This window comes from Ursus maritimus, unplaced genomic scaffold (genome assembly GCF_017311325.1).
Source record: "Ursus maritimus isolate PB19 unplaced genomic scaffold, ASM1731132v1 scaffold_17, whole genome shotgun sequence".
In the NCBI taxonomy this organism is placed as follows: domain Eukaryota; kingdom Metazoa; phylum Chordata; class Mammalia; order Carnivora; family Ursidae; genus Ursus; species Ursus maritimus.
Window position 1 is genome coordinate 34,279,556 of NW_024424119.1, and position 17,291 is coordinate 34,296,846.

The 17,291-nt window shown below is 33.5% G+C and overlaps 1 protein-coding gene across 1 annotated transcript in view; it reads left to right on the forward strand.

Annotated features, from left to right (window-relative positions):
* Positions 1-17,291, forward strand: part of TMEM38B (transmembrane protein 38B) — a 48,196-nt gene that overhangs the window by 10,507 nt on the left and 20,398 nt on the right. Inside the window, exons 2-4 of the mRNA XM_008707924.2 lie at positions 2,087-2,243; positions 14,845-15,029; positions 15,825-15,912. Of these exons, the coding sequence (XP_008706146.1) occupies positions 2,087-2,243; positions 14,845-15,029; positions 15,825-15,912 (430 nt within the window). The remainder of the gene's footprint in view (positions 1-2,086; positions 2,244-14,844; positions 15,030-15,824; positions 15,913-17,291) is intronic.

The following is a 17,291-nucleotide window of genomic DNA, read 5'->3' on the forward strand; positions in this document are numbered from 1 at the left end:
TCCTCCTTCCTCTCTCTCTTTTTTTCGTTATTTATAATTTTTGATGTTGGGATTATGTTGTTTCACAGAATGATTTAAGTTTTTCTCCTTTGCTATATTCCATAATGGTTATATAGCATAAAAATGAGTAATCCAAAAATATTTGGTATATGTTTTCCATTAATTTATCGGGGTTAGCACCTTTCTTAAGATAGATCTTCGCCCTGTAGCTTTTTTTTCCCATAGTTATATGTATGTTCAAGTTTCTATTCTTAAGGGAATTTTGCTAATTTATATTGTCCGTTTCAACTGCATTTTCACATTTATTAGATTAAGTGCATGTTGTTTTCCTATAATTAAAAAACTCTATAAATAAACGATTTCCTTATTTTTCCTTCTAATGTTTTGCATTATTTTTGTTTCTTCCCCTGCCCCTTTCTCAGACTTGTTGAACAATGGTCTGTTTTATCGGTCTTTTCCAAGAACAGCTTTGGGTTGGCTTTATTGATTGCTCATCTCCCTCTCCCATTCTAGCTTCTGTTTAATGGATTTCTACTTTTATTTTTATAAACTGCTTCTATTTCTCTGGCTGACTTTATTATTATTATTGTTATTTTTTGTACTTTCCCTTTGATATTTCATACTTAAAGAAAAGTTGCCAGAATAGGCCAAGGAATTCTTGGATACTTTACTCGGATTCACCAACCATTTACATTTTGCTCCATTTATTTTATTTTTTTCCAGCTTTAATTAGGTGTAATTGACAAAATTATATATATTTAAAGTATACAATTTGATGGTTTGATATGCATGTGAATTGTTAAATAATTATCACAATCAAGTTAATTAGTATATCCATTATCTCACGTAGTTACCTTTTTTTTTTTTTTTTTGGTGGTGGTGGTGACTTAAGACCGACTGTCTTAGCAAATTTCAATTGTACAATACGGTCTGAATAACTGTAGTCACTATGCTGTACATTAGATCCCCAGAACTTATTCATTTTATAACTAGAAGTTTGTACTTTAACATCTCTTTGAATGTTTTCATTCATATTATTTTTTCAGAACCACTTGAATGTAAATTGGAAGCATTTGCCCAGTTACTTCAAATTACTTAAGTGTGTTAATATTTAAGAAGCACAGAACAGTTACTAAAATCAGAAAGTTTAACAGTGATACAACACTGTTATTAAGCCAGGGTCCATATTTAGATTTCATCAGTTGTCCAAAAAGTTCATGTATAAATATTCTTTGCGCCCTCCAGGATATGATCCAGAATATACATTGCATGTAGTTTTTGTTTCTTCAATGTTATTTAATCTGGAGCATTTCATCAGCCTTTTTTTTTTTTTTTTTTTTTTTTTGGTATTTCTTGACTTTGACATTGCTAAAGTATAGGCCAGGTGTTTTTTCCAGAAGCGCCCTCAATTTGGGTATATCTGATTAGATTAGTTCAGGTTATGTATTTTTGGTAGCACTACTGTAGAAGTAAAGATGTGTTCTTAATCATAACAGGAGTCACCTGATGTTGTTTGTTTACAGTGATGTCTGCAAGGTTTCTCCACTCTAAAATTATTTCCCTCTGTAAATAATAAGTAACTTGTTAGGAGGCATTTTAAGATTATGTATATATCTGTTCCTCATCAACCTTTCACCTCTGGGTTTATTTTGTTATTCTGTTTCTAGCCTGTCATGTTAAAAGCTTTATTTATTTCAGCTTTTATTTTCTCAAGTACTTAAGATAATAAGTTTTTCTTAAAATTTGCTTTGACGTATCAACTGGAAGTACTTAAAATAGGAGGGCTGGGAATAAAAGGAGAGAGTAGGTAGGGAGATTGTTTATAATAACGTGTGCTATTAGGAAACTGGTAGTAAGAGCCTGGACAGAGTATTTTAAAGGTGCCCCAAATCCCCTAAGTCTTAAAATGTTTCCAGCCTTGCTTTAAAACCAAAGATAGAGTTTATGATGATAGTGATTGTTGCACCTGTGAGTAAGCTTTTGAAAGTTATGAAATTAAGAAGTTTATTTCTTTAGTGCCAGTGGTACTTTAGGATTTGTTTAGTATACAATTATCTCAGACCACATTTTTACTTTACCATTTCAGGAGCTGCGGCAGTGGCATGGAAGAATCCTCTTTCAAGCTGGTTTACTGCTATGCTCCATTGCTTTGGTGGAGGAATTTTATCCTGTGTATTGCTTGCAGAGCCTCCGTTGAGGTTTCTTGCAAACAACACTAATATATTACTGGCATCTTCAATCTGGTAAGCTGCCATTATGGTGAACTATGAGACATTTTAAAAATTGTTTTGTAAATTATTAGTAAATGAATTTTTTTCTTTAAAACCTATTTTATGTTCTTGAAAAGTGAATGCATGTGCAAAGGAAGGAATCCAAATAAAGCCAATGTTTTTAAGTACAAAGTTTTTCTCTTTCTCACCCTTTGCTTTTGTCCCAGAGGCAAGTATTGTTACTGTTGTTTTATGTATCTTTCATTGGAAGCTTGTCAGATGTGAAAGGGCACCAAATATTTGGCCCAAAACAGTTTAACTCATACAAACAGATATACAACAGGATAAAATCAGGAATGTGACCAACTACACAAAAAATCCAAGTGATTATGATTCATATGTAATAATCGTTCTTGTCATATTCTCTGTTAGATTTTTCAGAGTCATGGGATTCAACATTAATTTTGTTTTTAATTTAGTTTTGAAGTGAAGAAAAAATGTTAGCAGGAATTGCTTTGGATTCTTAAAAATTCAAATATTAGTTATCCTTAAGATTGATCCATCAAGCTAAAAAAAACTATAATGCAGTCAGAGTGCTTTGCTACCTCTGAAGCAGAAACAATACTTTTGATTAAAAACCCTATCAAATATATAATGTTAGGAACACTTTAAGTTCATTTTTATTGTTAATTTTTAAATGAATATGTAACCAGTCTTAAAAAGGAATATTGTAAGTAGTAGTGGCAATGGGAAGAAGTAATAGTGGAAACCTGTGGCAGTGGAAACAAGTAGAAGTAGAATAATAAATTTGATAGCTAATATTTACTAAGTTGTTAACCGTATGTCAGCTAAATTCTTTATATTCATATTTCATCATAAGCTTTCTGTAAGGTAACCATTATTTTTACATTTGACAAATGAAAAAACTGAGGTATTGAGAAACTTTTCTACAATTTACATGTTTAGTAAGTGACTGAACTACGATCAAAACCAGGAAATTTGACTTTGGAGGCTTGACATTTAATGGATACTATCTCTCATAAATTAGTTTTTTTGTTTTGTTTCGTTTTTTGTTTTTTTAAGTAAACTCTACTCCCATTGTGGGATTCAAAGTCATGACACTGACATCAAGAGTGCATGCTTTACCAACTGAGCCAGCCAGGTGCCCCTATCTCACATAACTTGTTTAACCATCTCTTAAAGTATAGTCTTCCACCTGCTATGTATTTTCTTTCTTTCTTTCTTTCTTTCTTTCTTTCTTTCTTTCTTTCTTTCTTTCTTTCTTTCCTTCTTTCTTTCTCTTTCTTTCTTTTCCTTCCTCCCTTCCTTCCTTCCTTCCTTCCTTCCTTCCTTCCTTCCTTTTTTTTGAAGTACAATTAACATATAGTGTTATATTAGTTTTGGTGTACAGTATGTTTGAAGAATTCTATATATTATTCAGTGCTCATAATGATAAGTGTACTCTTCAACCCTTTTATCTATTTCACCCATTTCCCTACCCACCTGCCCTTTGGCAACCAGCAGTTTGTTCTCTGTATTTAAGAGTGTTTTGGTCTCTTTTTTTCTTTGTTCATTTGTTTTGTTTTTTAAATTCCACATGTAAGTGAAATCATAATGTTATTTGTCTTTTCTGACTGACTTATTTTATTTAGCATTATACCATCCAGGTCCATTTTTAACAATACTAATTATCAGGAAAATGCAAATCAAAAGTACAATGAGATATCACCTCATACCTGTCAGAATGTCTAAAATGAAAAACACAAGAAATAACAAGTGTTGGCCTGGATGTGGAGATAAAGGAACCCTTGTGCACTGTTGCTAGGAATGCAAATTGGTACAGCCATTGTGGAAAACAGAATGAGGATTCCTTAAAAAATTAAAAATAGAATTACTATATGATCTAGTAATTCCACTACTGGGTAAAATGAAAATGAAAATCCTAATTTGAAAAGATACATGCACCTCTGTGTTTATGCAGCATCATTTAAATAGCCAAGAAATGGAAGCAACCCAAGTGTCCATCCATAGATAAGTATATAAAAAAGATACGGTATGTACATAAAATGGAATATTATTCAGCCATAAAAAAGAATGAGATCTTGGGGCGCCTGGGTGGCTCAGTTGTTAAGCATCTGCCTTCAGCTCAGGGCGTGATCCTGGCGTTCTGGGATCGAGCCCCGCATCAGGCTCCTCTGCTGGGAGCCTGCTTCTTCCTCTCCCTCTCCCCCTGCTTGCGTTCCCCTCTCTCGCTGGCTGTCTCTCTCTCTGTCAAATAAATAAATAAAATCTTAAAAGAAAAAAAAAAAAAAAGAATGACATCTTGCCATTTACAACAACATGGATGGACCTAGAGGGTATAATGCTGTGTTTTAAAAGGCTTTCTCAAGGACTATTATTTCTATAACAATATTTTAAAAAGATCAGCTTAGCATTTATTATAATTTTTATGATTTAATTTATTATAATTTTTATAATGCTGAAACTATATAAAAAGTAGGATATCCAGAGTCTGACACTTACTGTCACTTCCACTTCTGCTCCTGTATACCGACCACCACTCTTTCTTGCATGGACAAAGTGATTATTTAAAAATAAGTTAGAAGGGTGCCTGGGTGGCTCAGTAAGTTAGGTGTCTGACTCTTGATCTCAGCTCAGGTTTTGATCTCAGGGTTGTGAGTTCAAGCCCTGTGTCAGGCTCCACGCTGGGTGTGGAGCCTACTCAAAAAAAAAAAAAAAGTTAAAACATATTACTTCTATGCTCAGTAGTTTCTTTTCTGATTAAGAACAAAATCTAAGACTCTTACCATGGCCTATAAAATCCTACAGTATCTTCCCTTTCATTCTTTCTGATGTAATGTCTTTCCATTGTACTCCTGTTCATTCTGTTTTAGCCACCATTGGTTTTACCATTTCTTGAATGCATAAGGTGTTTTTCTACCTCAGTATGTTTGTGCTTGGCATCTTCTCTTTGTAATGCTATTTCCCCAGAAGGCATGCATGTATGTGTGTGTGTGTGTGTGTGTGTGTGTGTGTATACACACACACACACTTATTTATTTATTTATTTATTTATTTATTTATTTATTTATTTACTTTTCCCCCCCAGAGAGGCCTCCCTGACTGAAATAGCACCTCCTTTCCCATGAGTATCACATCATCCTTCTTTATTTTTCTTCTTGGGCTTATTACTGTCTGACATATTATCTGTTTATTTCTTTTTTATGTTGATCTGTCTCATTCTACTAGAATAATAACTTATCAGAACAGGGACTTTGTTTTTTGAACTGTTTGATAAGTACTTTTCTAGGTTCATTAAATACATTGCTAAAGGAATGGACTACTATGTATTGTTACAAGGGATTTCTGATTGAATAGTAAGGATTACAGGTCTTGATTATTTGATCCCTTAAAGAAATAAAATTGCTTGTCTATAAATGGATGCTTTCTTGGCTTAAAGGGTATATTAGAAATGGAAAATAAATGCATTTTTACATGGTGAATTAATAGAATAGTATTTAATGATTTGTTAACCTCAGATCTTTTATTATCCCAGTTTTATATGGGAGGAAATTTAGGCTTAGGGAATTGGTGAATGGCAGGGTCTGAATTCAATTTAGCGTTTGGATTATGATCTTAACCAAGATGAGTTTTCACCTTTTTTTAAAGATTTATTTATTTGGAGAGACAGAGTGAGAGTGAGCACAAGCAGGCAGAGGGTCAGAGGAAGGGTGAGAAACAGACTCCCCGCTGAGTAGGGAGCCCGATGTGGGGCTCGATCCCAGGACCCTGGATCATGACCTGAGCCGAAGGCAGACACGCTTAACCGATTGAGCCATGCAGGCGCTCCTAGATGAGTTTTCATTTTATTTATTTATTTATTTATTTATTTATTTATTTATTTATTTTTTAAAGATTTTATTTATTTATTTGACAGAGATAGAGACAGCCAGCGAGAGAGGGAACACAAGCAGGGGGAATGGGAGAGGAAGAAGCAGGCTCATAGCAGAGGAGCCTGATGTGGGGCTCGATCCCACAACGCCAGGATCACGCCCTGAGCCGAAGGCAGACGCTTAACCGCTGTGCCACCCAGGTGCCCCGAGTTTTCATTTTAAACACTTTTCTTTTTTTAGGATCAAATCTTTTTATCTTACTTTTATTTATTTATTTATTACAATTTTTTTTCTTTAAAAATTTTCAATTAATATTGAACAGGTACAAAAGAATATTTATAAAATATATGCAATGTATAAAGAACTGTGATACAATAAAAACTGCATTTCCATCATTTAGAATAAGAATCTTTTTATTATAAAGTAAAAATTTAGAAAACCACAAAAAACAAATATTTTACCTAATGAATTATTATAAAGTATAACCTTGAAACCACTACCCAAGTCAAGAGATAAGGCTTTGCCCTTCATGCTAGAAGCCCGTGTTGTGTGTCCCATTCCGATCACAGTGCTTTTCCCACCTTAAGTAACCATTACAGCAGCACATCATTATCTTGACTTTATGGTAATTGCTTGTATATTTTTATAATTTAATCATCCAAATGTTCATCCCTAGGCACTGTAATTTAGTCATGTCTATTAAGAAAATTGATGTCTCTTAAGTCGCTTTCATTTTATATGTTCCCCCTCCATACCTTTTTTCCCTTATAATTTATCTCTTGAAGAACTGGAGCCATTTGACATGTAGAGAGTTTTTCGTAGTCTGGAATGTGCTGATTGCATACTCATGGTGCAGATCATTATATTTCTGTATTCTCTGTGTTTCCTGAAAATTGATAGCTTGATTCAGAATACATATCAGATTCAGGTTAGATCCCTTTGACAAGACCATAAGAGGCCCAAAATATCTGATTTGCTTTCTTTTTTGTTGACATTAGCACTCTTACACTTAATGAGTGAATTAATTAACTGGGAATTGCAAACTGGTAATAGTCTAATTCTATCTTTTCTTCTTATGCATTAGATGGAGTAGTATAAATAAATACTTCCCACCAATCATCTATTATTTAGTTACCCAGTTGTAGAAACATATAGGAACAGCAGGATAAATCCTTGATTCTTTATCTTTATGTACCAGTTTTCGTGATAATTATTTGGTCCTCTGTCATCCTCCAAAGGCGACCATTTTTTGTGTGTGTTTTGAGTAATTATGAACTTACGGAGTTAAGCGTATTTTATAGATTTCAATAAATTGCAGTTGTCGTTATTGATGCTCAGATTGTTTCATCTTTGGCTGGTGGGAGCTTCTTCAGATTGGTTCTTCAGGTGGATTAGCTCCTTGCTACTTAATATAAGATTCATCTTGTACTTTTCTTCTGCAACCACTCATTTCTCTAAGAAGCTCTGGTTTCTTTTAGTGAGAAATGGCATTTCAAGACCAAAATTTGAGCAGTAGAGATGTTCATTATTACTGGATTGATATTGTTTCTAAGTTTTTTCAGTGGACAGAACTAGGAAAATTAAGGATGAAAATTATTCATGAGTTCATATTGATATTTCTAATTCAAATTCAAGACCATAGAGCCTTCATTAACACGTAAAAGAACCTTAACACATAAAAGAGCCTTTTCTGTTACATATATTATATGTGTGTATGTGTGTGTGTGTGTGTGTGTGTGTGTGTATGTATCTCCTTTCTTCCACACTAAGAATTTTCTTTCTTGAGGGCACAAGACGTAAGAGAATTAGAATATTCCAACATTACTCATTTCTTTTATTCTTTATTTTACACACAATACACAATAGCTTTGGAGTAATAGTACTAATACTACCACTGATGTGATTACTGAGAACATTAATTTTTTTGGATATATGCTTCTCGTTCTCTTTCCTTTTTTAAAATAGATGTACTGTTCTACATTGTCCTAGTTGTAACTATTACATACTATTACTTTTCCCTTCCTAATCCTCATTCATTCTTAGTTTTACAGATAATTTTATGTTCGATGCTTATCACTAGTCCTTATGTCTGTGTCTCTTTAGTGATTTTGGTTGTTTGACGCTTATGCTCTAGGAGATTCATCACTGAATTCCCATATGTTGATGTTTGTGTCTTTTGTACTTGAAAGTCAGTTTTACTGGGTATAAAATAATTGGATTATACTTTGTATCTTTGAGGATTTTAAAATGTTACTTCATTTCTTATGTCATAAAGCATTGCTGTGGAAAAAGTCTGATGATCATTTAATTTTCTTTTCCTTATAAGTCACATATTCTTCTAGATGCCCCAAATATTTTTTTTTCCTGTTAAAGCCTAATAATTTAAATAAAATAAATCTTAGTGTTGTTCCTTCTGGGTCAGTATTTTTAGGTATGTGGTATATTTCTTTTTAGTAGGTACATGGTATTTTGTTTTTTGTTCTTTAACTGAGAACAAATTATTTTATTATTTGTACTCTTCAGAAACTTGTGTGGTTGGTATATGGCTCTTTGTCTTTCTTCAGTGGACTTTTTAAATCTCTTTTTTTTAGATTTAAAATGTTTTTCCCTTTCCCCTTCTATTTCTTTCAAGGTATTGTTATGTTTATTTCTCTTTGTTTTCAATCTAGTTTGGTTTTCATTACTGAAGTGATTTCCTTTAAAAAAAATTTTTCCCCCCTAAGAATTGAATCTTCAGTTCTCAGTTTTTCTAATTTTGATGTATGTTGTTCTTTTATGTGTTGTATCACTTTTCTTAATGTCTTTAGCTTGTTTGGAAATATTGGTTTGCGGTTTTGATCTGTTCAGTGGACATATTTTCCTGAGTGCTTCCATTGTCTGTAGGGATTTATTCTGCTTTTTTTCTTAAAATAAATTTGTGTGAGATTTGACCTTGATACTTTTCTGTTGGTCGTTTTTATGTTGAATTGGGTTTCTTGAACTTTTAGGGTAATTCAGAAAAGATGTTCTGACTTCATAGAGCTCCTGCTTCTGTTGTTTTTATAGTGTTCAAAAGATGAGGACAGACCTTTGTTAGATTTCCTGCGTCTCTTTCCCCTTACCCAGTTTGGTCTGAACCTTCCATTTCTTCTGTTGCTCTGTACTGCTCAGTTTTGATTCTATACCAGTGTTTTCTTCACATGGGGCTTGTTCTGGGAGACAGCGTGGGTGGATCCGTTTTGGAAGTTCATGGGGACTAAAATGCTTTAACCTCTTAGGAACTTTTTACTATGGACCCTTTGTCTCACCTGGTATTGGAGAATGCCAGCGTCTCTCCCAGTTTCAGCTGTTGTTATTGTTTCCAAATTGGCCTGTTGTGCTTTCTAGTGAATACCCCTTTGCTATTTTGGAGTTGTTTTGTTCTTTGGTCCATTAGTTGCCACCTTGTTGCTTTCTTCTTCCTCAAAAAAGTATAGGTCTTATGGGTATTGGTGAATTGTCTCCGCCTGTTTGCATTTTGGGATTTGAAGGGATACCTTGTCACATAATTTTAAGTGTTGTGGATGGGATTTTGGTTTTGCTTTCTAGTTGCCCTGTGTTTATGTTGGGATTTGAAGAGATAAAGTCTATGCAGCCAGTGCTGCCACCATCTTCCCTAAACCCATGCCATTAGTTTCAGTGTCCCTTGTATGCTACCACCCCGCCTCCTGCTTGATCCCATCTCCTTTCTTCCTTTCTCAGAGGTAACCATTACTCTTAATTTTGTGCTTATCCATTCCTTTACTTTTCTGTGTTCTGTGTGTTTAAGCATTATATCCCTAAACAATATAGTTTTTGAAAGTATTATATATGGCATCATGTGTATGTATTTTTCCGTGACTTGGTGTTTTTGGTCAGTCTGTGTTCTTGAGATTCAGTCTTATTGTGTATGGTTGTAATTTATTAATTTTCAGTTATAGCATACTAGAATTAGTTGTCATAATTTATTCATCCATTCTTCTGTTGACAGAGAGTTGTTTCTAGTTTTTCTATTACAAACAGTGTTGTTAAGAATATTCTTCTATGTACTTACTGGTGTACACAAGCAAGATTTTCTCTTGGTATTTGCTTTAGAGTAAATTTATTGAGGGGCGCCTGGGTGGCGCAGTCGTTAAGCGTCTGCCTTCGGCTCAGGGCGTGATCCCGGCGTTCTGGGATCGAGCCCCACATCAGGCTCCTCCACTGGGTGGGAGCCTGCTTCTTCCTCTCCCACTCCCCCTGTTTGTGTTCCCTCTCTCACTGGCTGTCTCTCTGTCAAATAAATAAATAAAATCTTAAAAAAAAAAAAGAGATTTATCGAGTTACAGAGAAAGTGATTCTTAAACTGTACTACATAATGCCAGATCATTCCTCAAAGTGGTTAACGAATTTATATTTCCACTGTATTGCACCCAACCTAAGAACTGGACTTTACCAATAACTTACATATATTTCTTCTCCCCTGCCCCATTTCTTTGCACTTTTCCTACAGATAACCTCTTTCCTGTTTTTGTTTATCTTACCTTTCTAAAAAAAAGAAAGCATAATAACATATGAATATTTACACAATAAGTTTTTAGTTTTACTTGTTTTTGGCCCTATTTTAAAATGGAATATTATACTGTATATAGTTCTCTGGGATGTGGTTTTTTGTTTTTTTTTTTAAATTTATTTGAGAGAGAAAATGAGCGGGGTGGGGGTGCGGGGCAGAATTAGAGGGAGAAGCAGACTCCCCTCTGAGCAGGGAGCCTGATGCGGGACTTGATCCCAGCACCCTGGGATCATGACCTGAGCCAAAGGCAGACACTTAGCCAGCTGAGCAACCCAGGCACCCCTGAGACTTGTTTTTTTTTCACTCAACATTATATTACTAGATTCACCTGTATCTTTGGATGTGGTTGTAGTACATTCCTTCTCATGCTGTATAATTTATTAATATCTATATTTTATTTTGCTGATGAGCATTGTTGTTGGTTATAAAACAGTAATAATAGCAGCCACTGATAAGAGTATTCACTATGTATTAGACATTTTTTTTAAGTGCTTTTTATATATTATCTCCCTTAAACCTTACAAGAATTGTGTGAGGTAAGGTACTGTTTTATTCTCATTTAGCAGATGATGTAACTGAGCAAGATGGGTTAAGTAACTTGCTCTGTTGGCTCTTATGGCAGTGTGTTGTTTTGGATTCTGGAAATAGAGACAGTATCTCTGTCCTCTCAGACCCTTGAATATAAAAAGGATACTTGTTTAAAGACACAGTATATTTTACTACTTTATTTTTAATGTTTTAATGTTGAGAAAAAATTTGTAATCTTTGCTTTATTTGATTTTAATTTGAGAGATAAAATTATATTTGGAATGTATTCCAAACTCTAGGAAGCTGAACTGCGGGATTCCGTGAATGCACTTACTGGAAAGGCCATCTTTATTTAGTACAACAGCTCATAGTGCTCACATGTGGATATTAGCACCATCTACTGGCAATGGAAAACAATAGCTTGGTGTGTCACAGTATAGTATTGTTTGGAAGACAGTGTATACCTTTGTAGGATTTTTCTTTTTGAAATCTGTTCTGGGGGAAATTAATATTTTGTAATTTTTCTGTGTACTGGGTTTTGTGCCCCAGTTTGGTTTCCTTAAACTTCCAAGTATCAACTATTAAATATTGCACATTTGCATAATCGAGACTATTGCTTTGAAGAAAAATACAAGAAAAGGTATAGTTTTATAGGTCTGTCATCCAGTATTTTTCAAAGCATACATAAAATATATAAAGTTATTAATTTGTTAGAGTAATAAGAGCAAAAGCAAACCTGTCATATTAGACTGATATGAACTGTATTTAATTTGTCATTCTGTTTTGGCTTAGTTACGTAATACTGTCTTTTGTAGTCAGAGGAGTAGAATTAATAATAGAGTGAAAACAAGGGTTCTCTGACTAACTGTGGGAAGCTTCTCTCTGCTCAGCTCTTGGTATTAACCTAAATTCTACTTTCATCTTTCCTACTTAAACTGGTTTAGGTTTCTTTGTCAGTGGCCTGACATCTTATCTGCATCCTATTTTATGCTATCCTCTATTATTTTGAACTATACTTTGCTATTTTTTCCCTCTTTTAACCTATGTGACTTAAAAATGTATGAGAAATCATTTTCCTTCTCATTCTGTTTCTTGTCTGATATGTCCCATTTCTTCTTTTCCAGTGTGTTTTCTTTAGACACTTTACAAGTTAAAGTTGCCTTAGATGTGACGATTTTAGTAAGAGGTGAAATATAATCTTTTTAAAAGGAGGGACATGCTGATTGCTTAATGCATGTTGGTTGAGTGGTTCATTAAGGGAATTTTAAAAAGCTGACTTACATTATAGAGCAAGAATGGCTGTTTAGGGAGCCATTGGTTTGATATGTTTACTTGTGAATCTACTGAGAACAGTAAACAATTGTTTTTTTGCCCTGTGGCTATTTAACACTTGAAAAAGAGAATTGTTTTCTGTTTAAAATGTTAGCTTATTGTAGGTATACTTTAACAATATCTGATTAAACAGGATAAAGACTTGTTTATTTTAAAATAGCAATAATTACAAATTTTAGACCATATGCCATAATGTCACATAGTTGAATATAAAAAGTCCAAGTGCTAATAATTTAGGTTTTTTAACTAATGTTAAAGATAGTCTTGGTGTAGAGAATGAAAATGGGGTCATTATACTGTATTCTTTTAGTTTTTGTTGTTTCTTTGAGTATTTTACTTTTGAGCATTCATTACTGCTAAAGGGAAACCTAATTCCCCTTTCTTAATCTGCTCTATGGTGGATACCAAAGTATTTTTATTATAGTTAAAAATATTTTTAAAAATTGCTTATTTTAAGTGTGACATCTTCTCCCAGTACTTAATCAACTTCCTTATTCTGTATTTAAAGAGAGGGGTGTATTGAGGCTCTCAAAATATATGAACATGTAAAATTTTTGAATGATATGTGTTTTCAAAATACTTTTTACTACTCTCATAATTTATTCCTTTCTCTCAAACTCTTTAATTATCAGCTGATTCTTTGATTTGATATATTTTGTCTCCTGATTAACTGCTAATAAATTATTTAATTCAGAGCTACTTTTCATCATGCTGAATTTTAGGTGAGGGGATAACGAAATGAATGATTACTGCCATCTAAGGACCATTATATTTTACTATGAGCTTTACACTGTTTATATGTTATAGAGAAAAATATGTAAAGAGATATGTTGAGGCATAAGAACTGATTGTTTTAGTTGTACAGAGCCATCAGAATTTAGTCTGAACTGAGAATATTAAAATGAAACTCCCACAGTCAAATGTACATGGTAGTATTTGAGTGGGACTTTGAAGAATAAGAAGGAACTGGTAAGTGGAGATGAAGAAAGGGTGCTTCAGCCTAAACAAACCTTGCATCTTGCGTTGGATCTCTGAAGTAGTATTTTAACAAATAAATTTCATATTCCATGAATACTTTTGGGAATTCTGACTTTATGAATCATGAATTACAGTTCTTTTGGAAGAAATATATAGAATACATCACCACATATCTTCACTCCATTAGAAAGATTATGTTCTGCTTTAAGCACAAAATTGTCTGCCGGAGTATTTTAGAAATGGGAGAAAAAAAACTAGTGTTTTTTCCGGTTAACACTATTGGTAAACTGTTTGAACAGGTGCTTAGAAAAAATTAGGCTTCAAAAAATAATTTACCTGAGGAGGAGTGAGTTATTCTTAAACTAGTGTCACAATTTAATTAGAGAACAACTTTCATATTCTTTTACATGTATGTAAAAATAATTTTCCTCAACACAAATCTGTCTCCTTGAGGTGAACTTTCTTTGTATAAGTCCTAGTTAATGTGCTGCACAAAAGGGCACAGGTAAAGATGTTAATAGGGTTGAAATGCAGCCCTTCTCAGCTACTAAGGGCTCTTCTCTAATTCCTTTTTCCAGGGGACAAACACACTCTGTTAGAGAAGTCCCTATCCTAGAAGTGATTATACATTTGCTTTTTTTTTTTTTTAAAGATTTTATTTATTCGTTTGACAGAGAGAGAGAAAGCCAGTGAGAGAGGGAACACAAGCAGGGGGAGTGGGAGAGAAAGAAGCAGGCTTCCAGTGGAAAAGCCTGTTGTGGGGCTCGATCCCAGAACTCCAGGATCACGCCCTGAGCTGAAGGCAGACGCTTAACGACTGAGCCACCCAGGCGCCCCTATACATTTGCTTTATTTAGTTAGTGGATTCAGTACTTAACCTTCTAGAAGAGTATAGGCACAAATTAGGAACTCAGTAAATACTTTTTTGCATATATAGAGTATTCAGAAGTCCAAACAAGATGAAATTCCTCTTTGATCACATGTTTTTAGCAAATTATTATATATGCCTCCTGTGATTTAGAAAAATTAACTACCCAATCTGTGGTCTTTTTGAAATCAAATTCTTCGTTAATATGGATAGTTCAGTTTGTTGTGCTTTGCCAAATTGTTATTGCCAATATGCTGGGTTTTTATTTCTTTTTATTGCTCTTCTCATGATTTAATTGTTTAAAAATCTAAGCTTACTTAACTAAATTAAGTGTATATTAAATATTCATTAAATAATTTATAATTGTATCTGTATATTAATGCACATACTTAATATACTTAACACTATTTATAAAATATTTATTAAAGTATTTTTATTGTAAATATTTATACTTTATATATTAAAATATTTAAATTTTAATTTCAGGTATATTACATTTTATTGCCCATGTGACCTAGTTTCCCAGGGCTATTCTTTCCTACCAGTTCAACTCTTGGCTGCCGGAATGAAAGAAGTGACCAGAACTTGGAAAATAGTAGGTGGAGTCACACATGCTAATAGCTATTACAAAAATGGCTGGATAGTCATGATAGCTATTGGATGGGCTCGAGGTAATATTAACATTATATGTTTGTAAATATCCCATTATTGATATACTACTGCTACTGAATGGTTGTCTGGTTATATTAATGAGGATCGTATACTTTAGTAACAGTATTTTTGGGAGGACGAAGTCTTCTCTTGGCTAGTAAAGTTAATTCATAATTGCACTTTTACTAGTACTAGTCATCAACCATTATTTTGAGCCTGACTACCTTACAATATAAAATTTTTATGATTGGTTTGATTAGTAGCTCAGAACCAGAGGGATTCATAGTTAAGGTATAGTGCCACCATAAATAAAACAAGTTGACTTAAGAAATTATGTAAAAAGATTATATTAAAAATTGCTCTTTTTTTTGTTTTTTTCATCCTAATAACTGGAAGTAGTAAATATGATTGATTATGGGTTCATCTTTACTCTACATCACTTACCTTTATTGTTGAGTTCTTTTGTATGTAGGAATTGAACAAACTTCTCTAATCTCTCGTTGTACTGCATCTAAAACCAGTATCAGGGAATGAAATGATAAAGCAGAAAATTTTATTTTTTAGGCCTGAAATAAACCTTTAGGAACATCTCTGTGCTTGAGGCTCCTTAACCTTAATTTTAACCTTAATTATGGTACAATAAGCAGTTGCCAACACTGATGAAAGGGAGGAATTACAGTTGCCTCAGTACCATAAATGTACAAGAAAACTTTTTTCTTTATCCTCAAAATAATATTTTGGGGATCTTCTTGGGTTGTTTCAAATATTTTCTCCATAAAATTTGGCTAAATATTCTTGTTTTATGTTATTTTTAGGTGCAGGAGGTAGCATTATCACGAATTTTGAGCAGTTGGTAAAAGGAGGTTGGAAACCAGAAGCTGATGAATGGCTGAAGATGTCCTAGTGAGTTGGTGTAAACTATACTGAGACCAGCTTTTTATTCTTAAATCTTACCAAATTTCTAAATATGGATACAATGGAGCTGAAAAAATAATCATGATAATGGGAAGAGAATCAGGAAACTTACCCTTTCAAAAAGTCTGCTCTCTCAAATGTAGTTTTTAAAATAAATATTGATTCTTTTCTCTGTGGGTTCCTCCCCTTAGAAAATAAAAGCAAACCAAAGCTCCTGGATTGTTGCAGATTTGTGGGAAGAGTGTGTATTTATGGAGAGAAAACTGCGTAGGAACATACTTCCCTGGATGGAAATGAATCAGTTGCAGGTTCTTGGGATTTTCATTAATGACTGCAACATTACTCAGATTTCAGATTCACATAGTAGTAAAATGTTAAGCTTATGAGAACAAATCAGTCTGTATCATAACGCCTCGTTGCTTTAAAAATGAGAGTTGAGCTTAATTACACATAAAAATAGGAAAAGATTAGAGGAAATAAACCACTCCATAATTAGTAGAGTACAGACTACCTTTTGCACCCATTTAAGAGAATCTGATCATTAAATGTTATCTAAAGACACTGACTCATTCTTAAATAAGTTACAGATGTATCCTCGATGCTCCTGAAAATGAAATAGAGAGATGTAGTTACTCTTTCCACGGTTAAAGAAGGAAAAAACTTAGGGAATAGTGGCCGTAGTAAGCAAGGTGAGGAAAGACTCCCTGTGAAAAAAAGCTCGTTGGAATAGATTAAAAATGAAGTTGAGAAGCAGTCTATATGATACTTATATGTTTGTGAGAACCAACAAATTCTGGGATATTTAACTTGGAAAGTACCCCTTAAAGTGTGAATGAGGTAGTTTAGAAATAAGAACAAACAAGGCTTTGATTGATAAGTTATAAATAAGGCATTAATGAGATTCAAGGGGAATTTTTCTCATTTTGAGCATATGCCTTGAAATGTCTTTCATAAAACATTTCTTGGGCTCTTATAACCACAATCGAATTGTTTCTCCTTTGTTCAAAACTTTGGAAAGACTCCCCAGATGGCCTATAAAGCTGTCCAAGATCTGCCTTTCTTCCACACCCTATTTGCTTTGACTTCATTTCTTATTATTCTCTCTCTTGCTTGTATCCTTGAGCAAGCCAGATAACCTGCACTGTATCCTTGAACAAATCTACCGTGTAGTAAATACTCAATAAATATTAGATGAATGAAAGAATTATCAGTTGGTCAGATGGGATTGATCACTGGTTCATTATGGTATTTTGTGTATGTGTGTATATATATAAATTTTCATTTATCTATAACCAAATATTTTTGCATAGTAGAGAAAGCCTAGATGGTCTTAGAGAATACATATATTGTCATAAACACAATGTTGG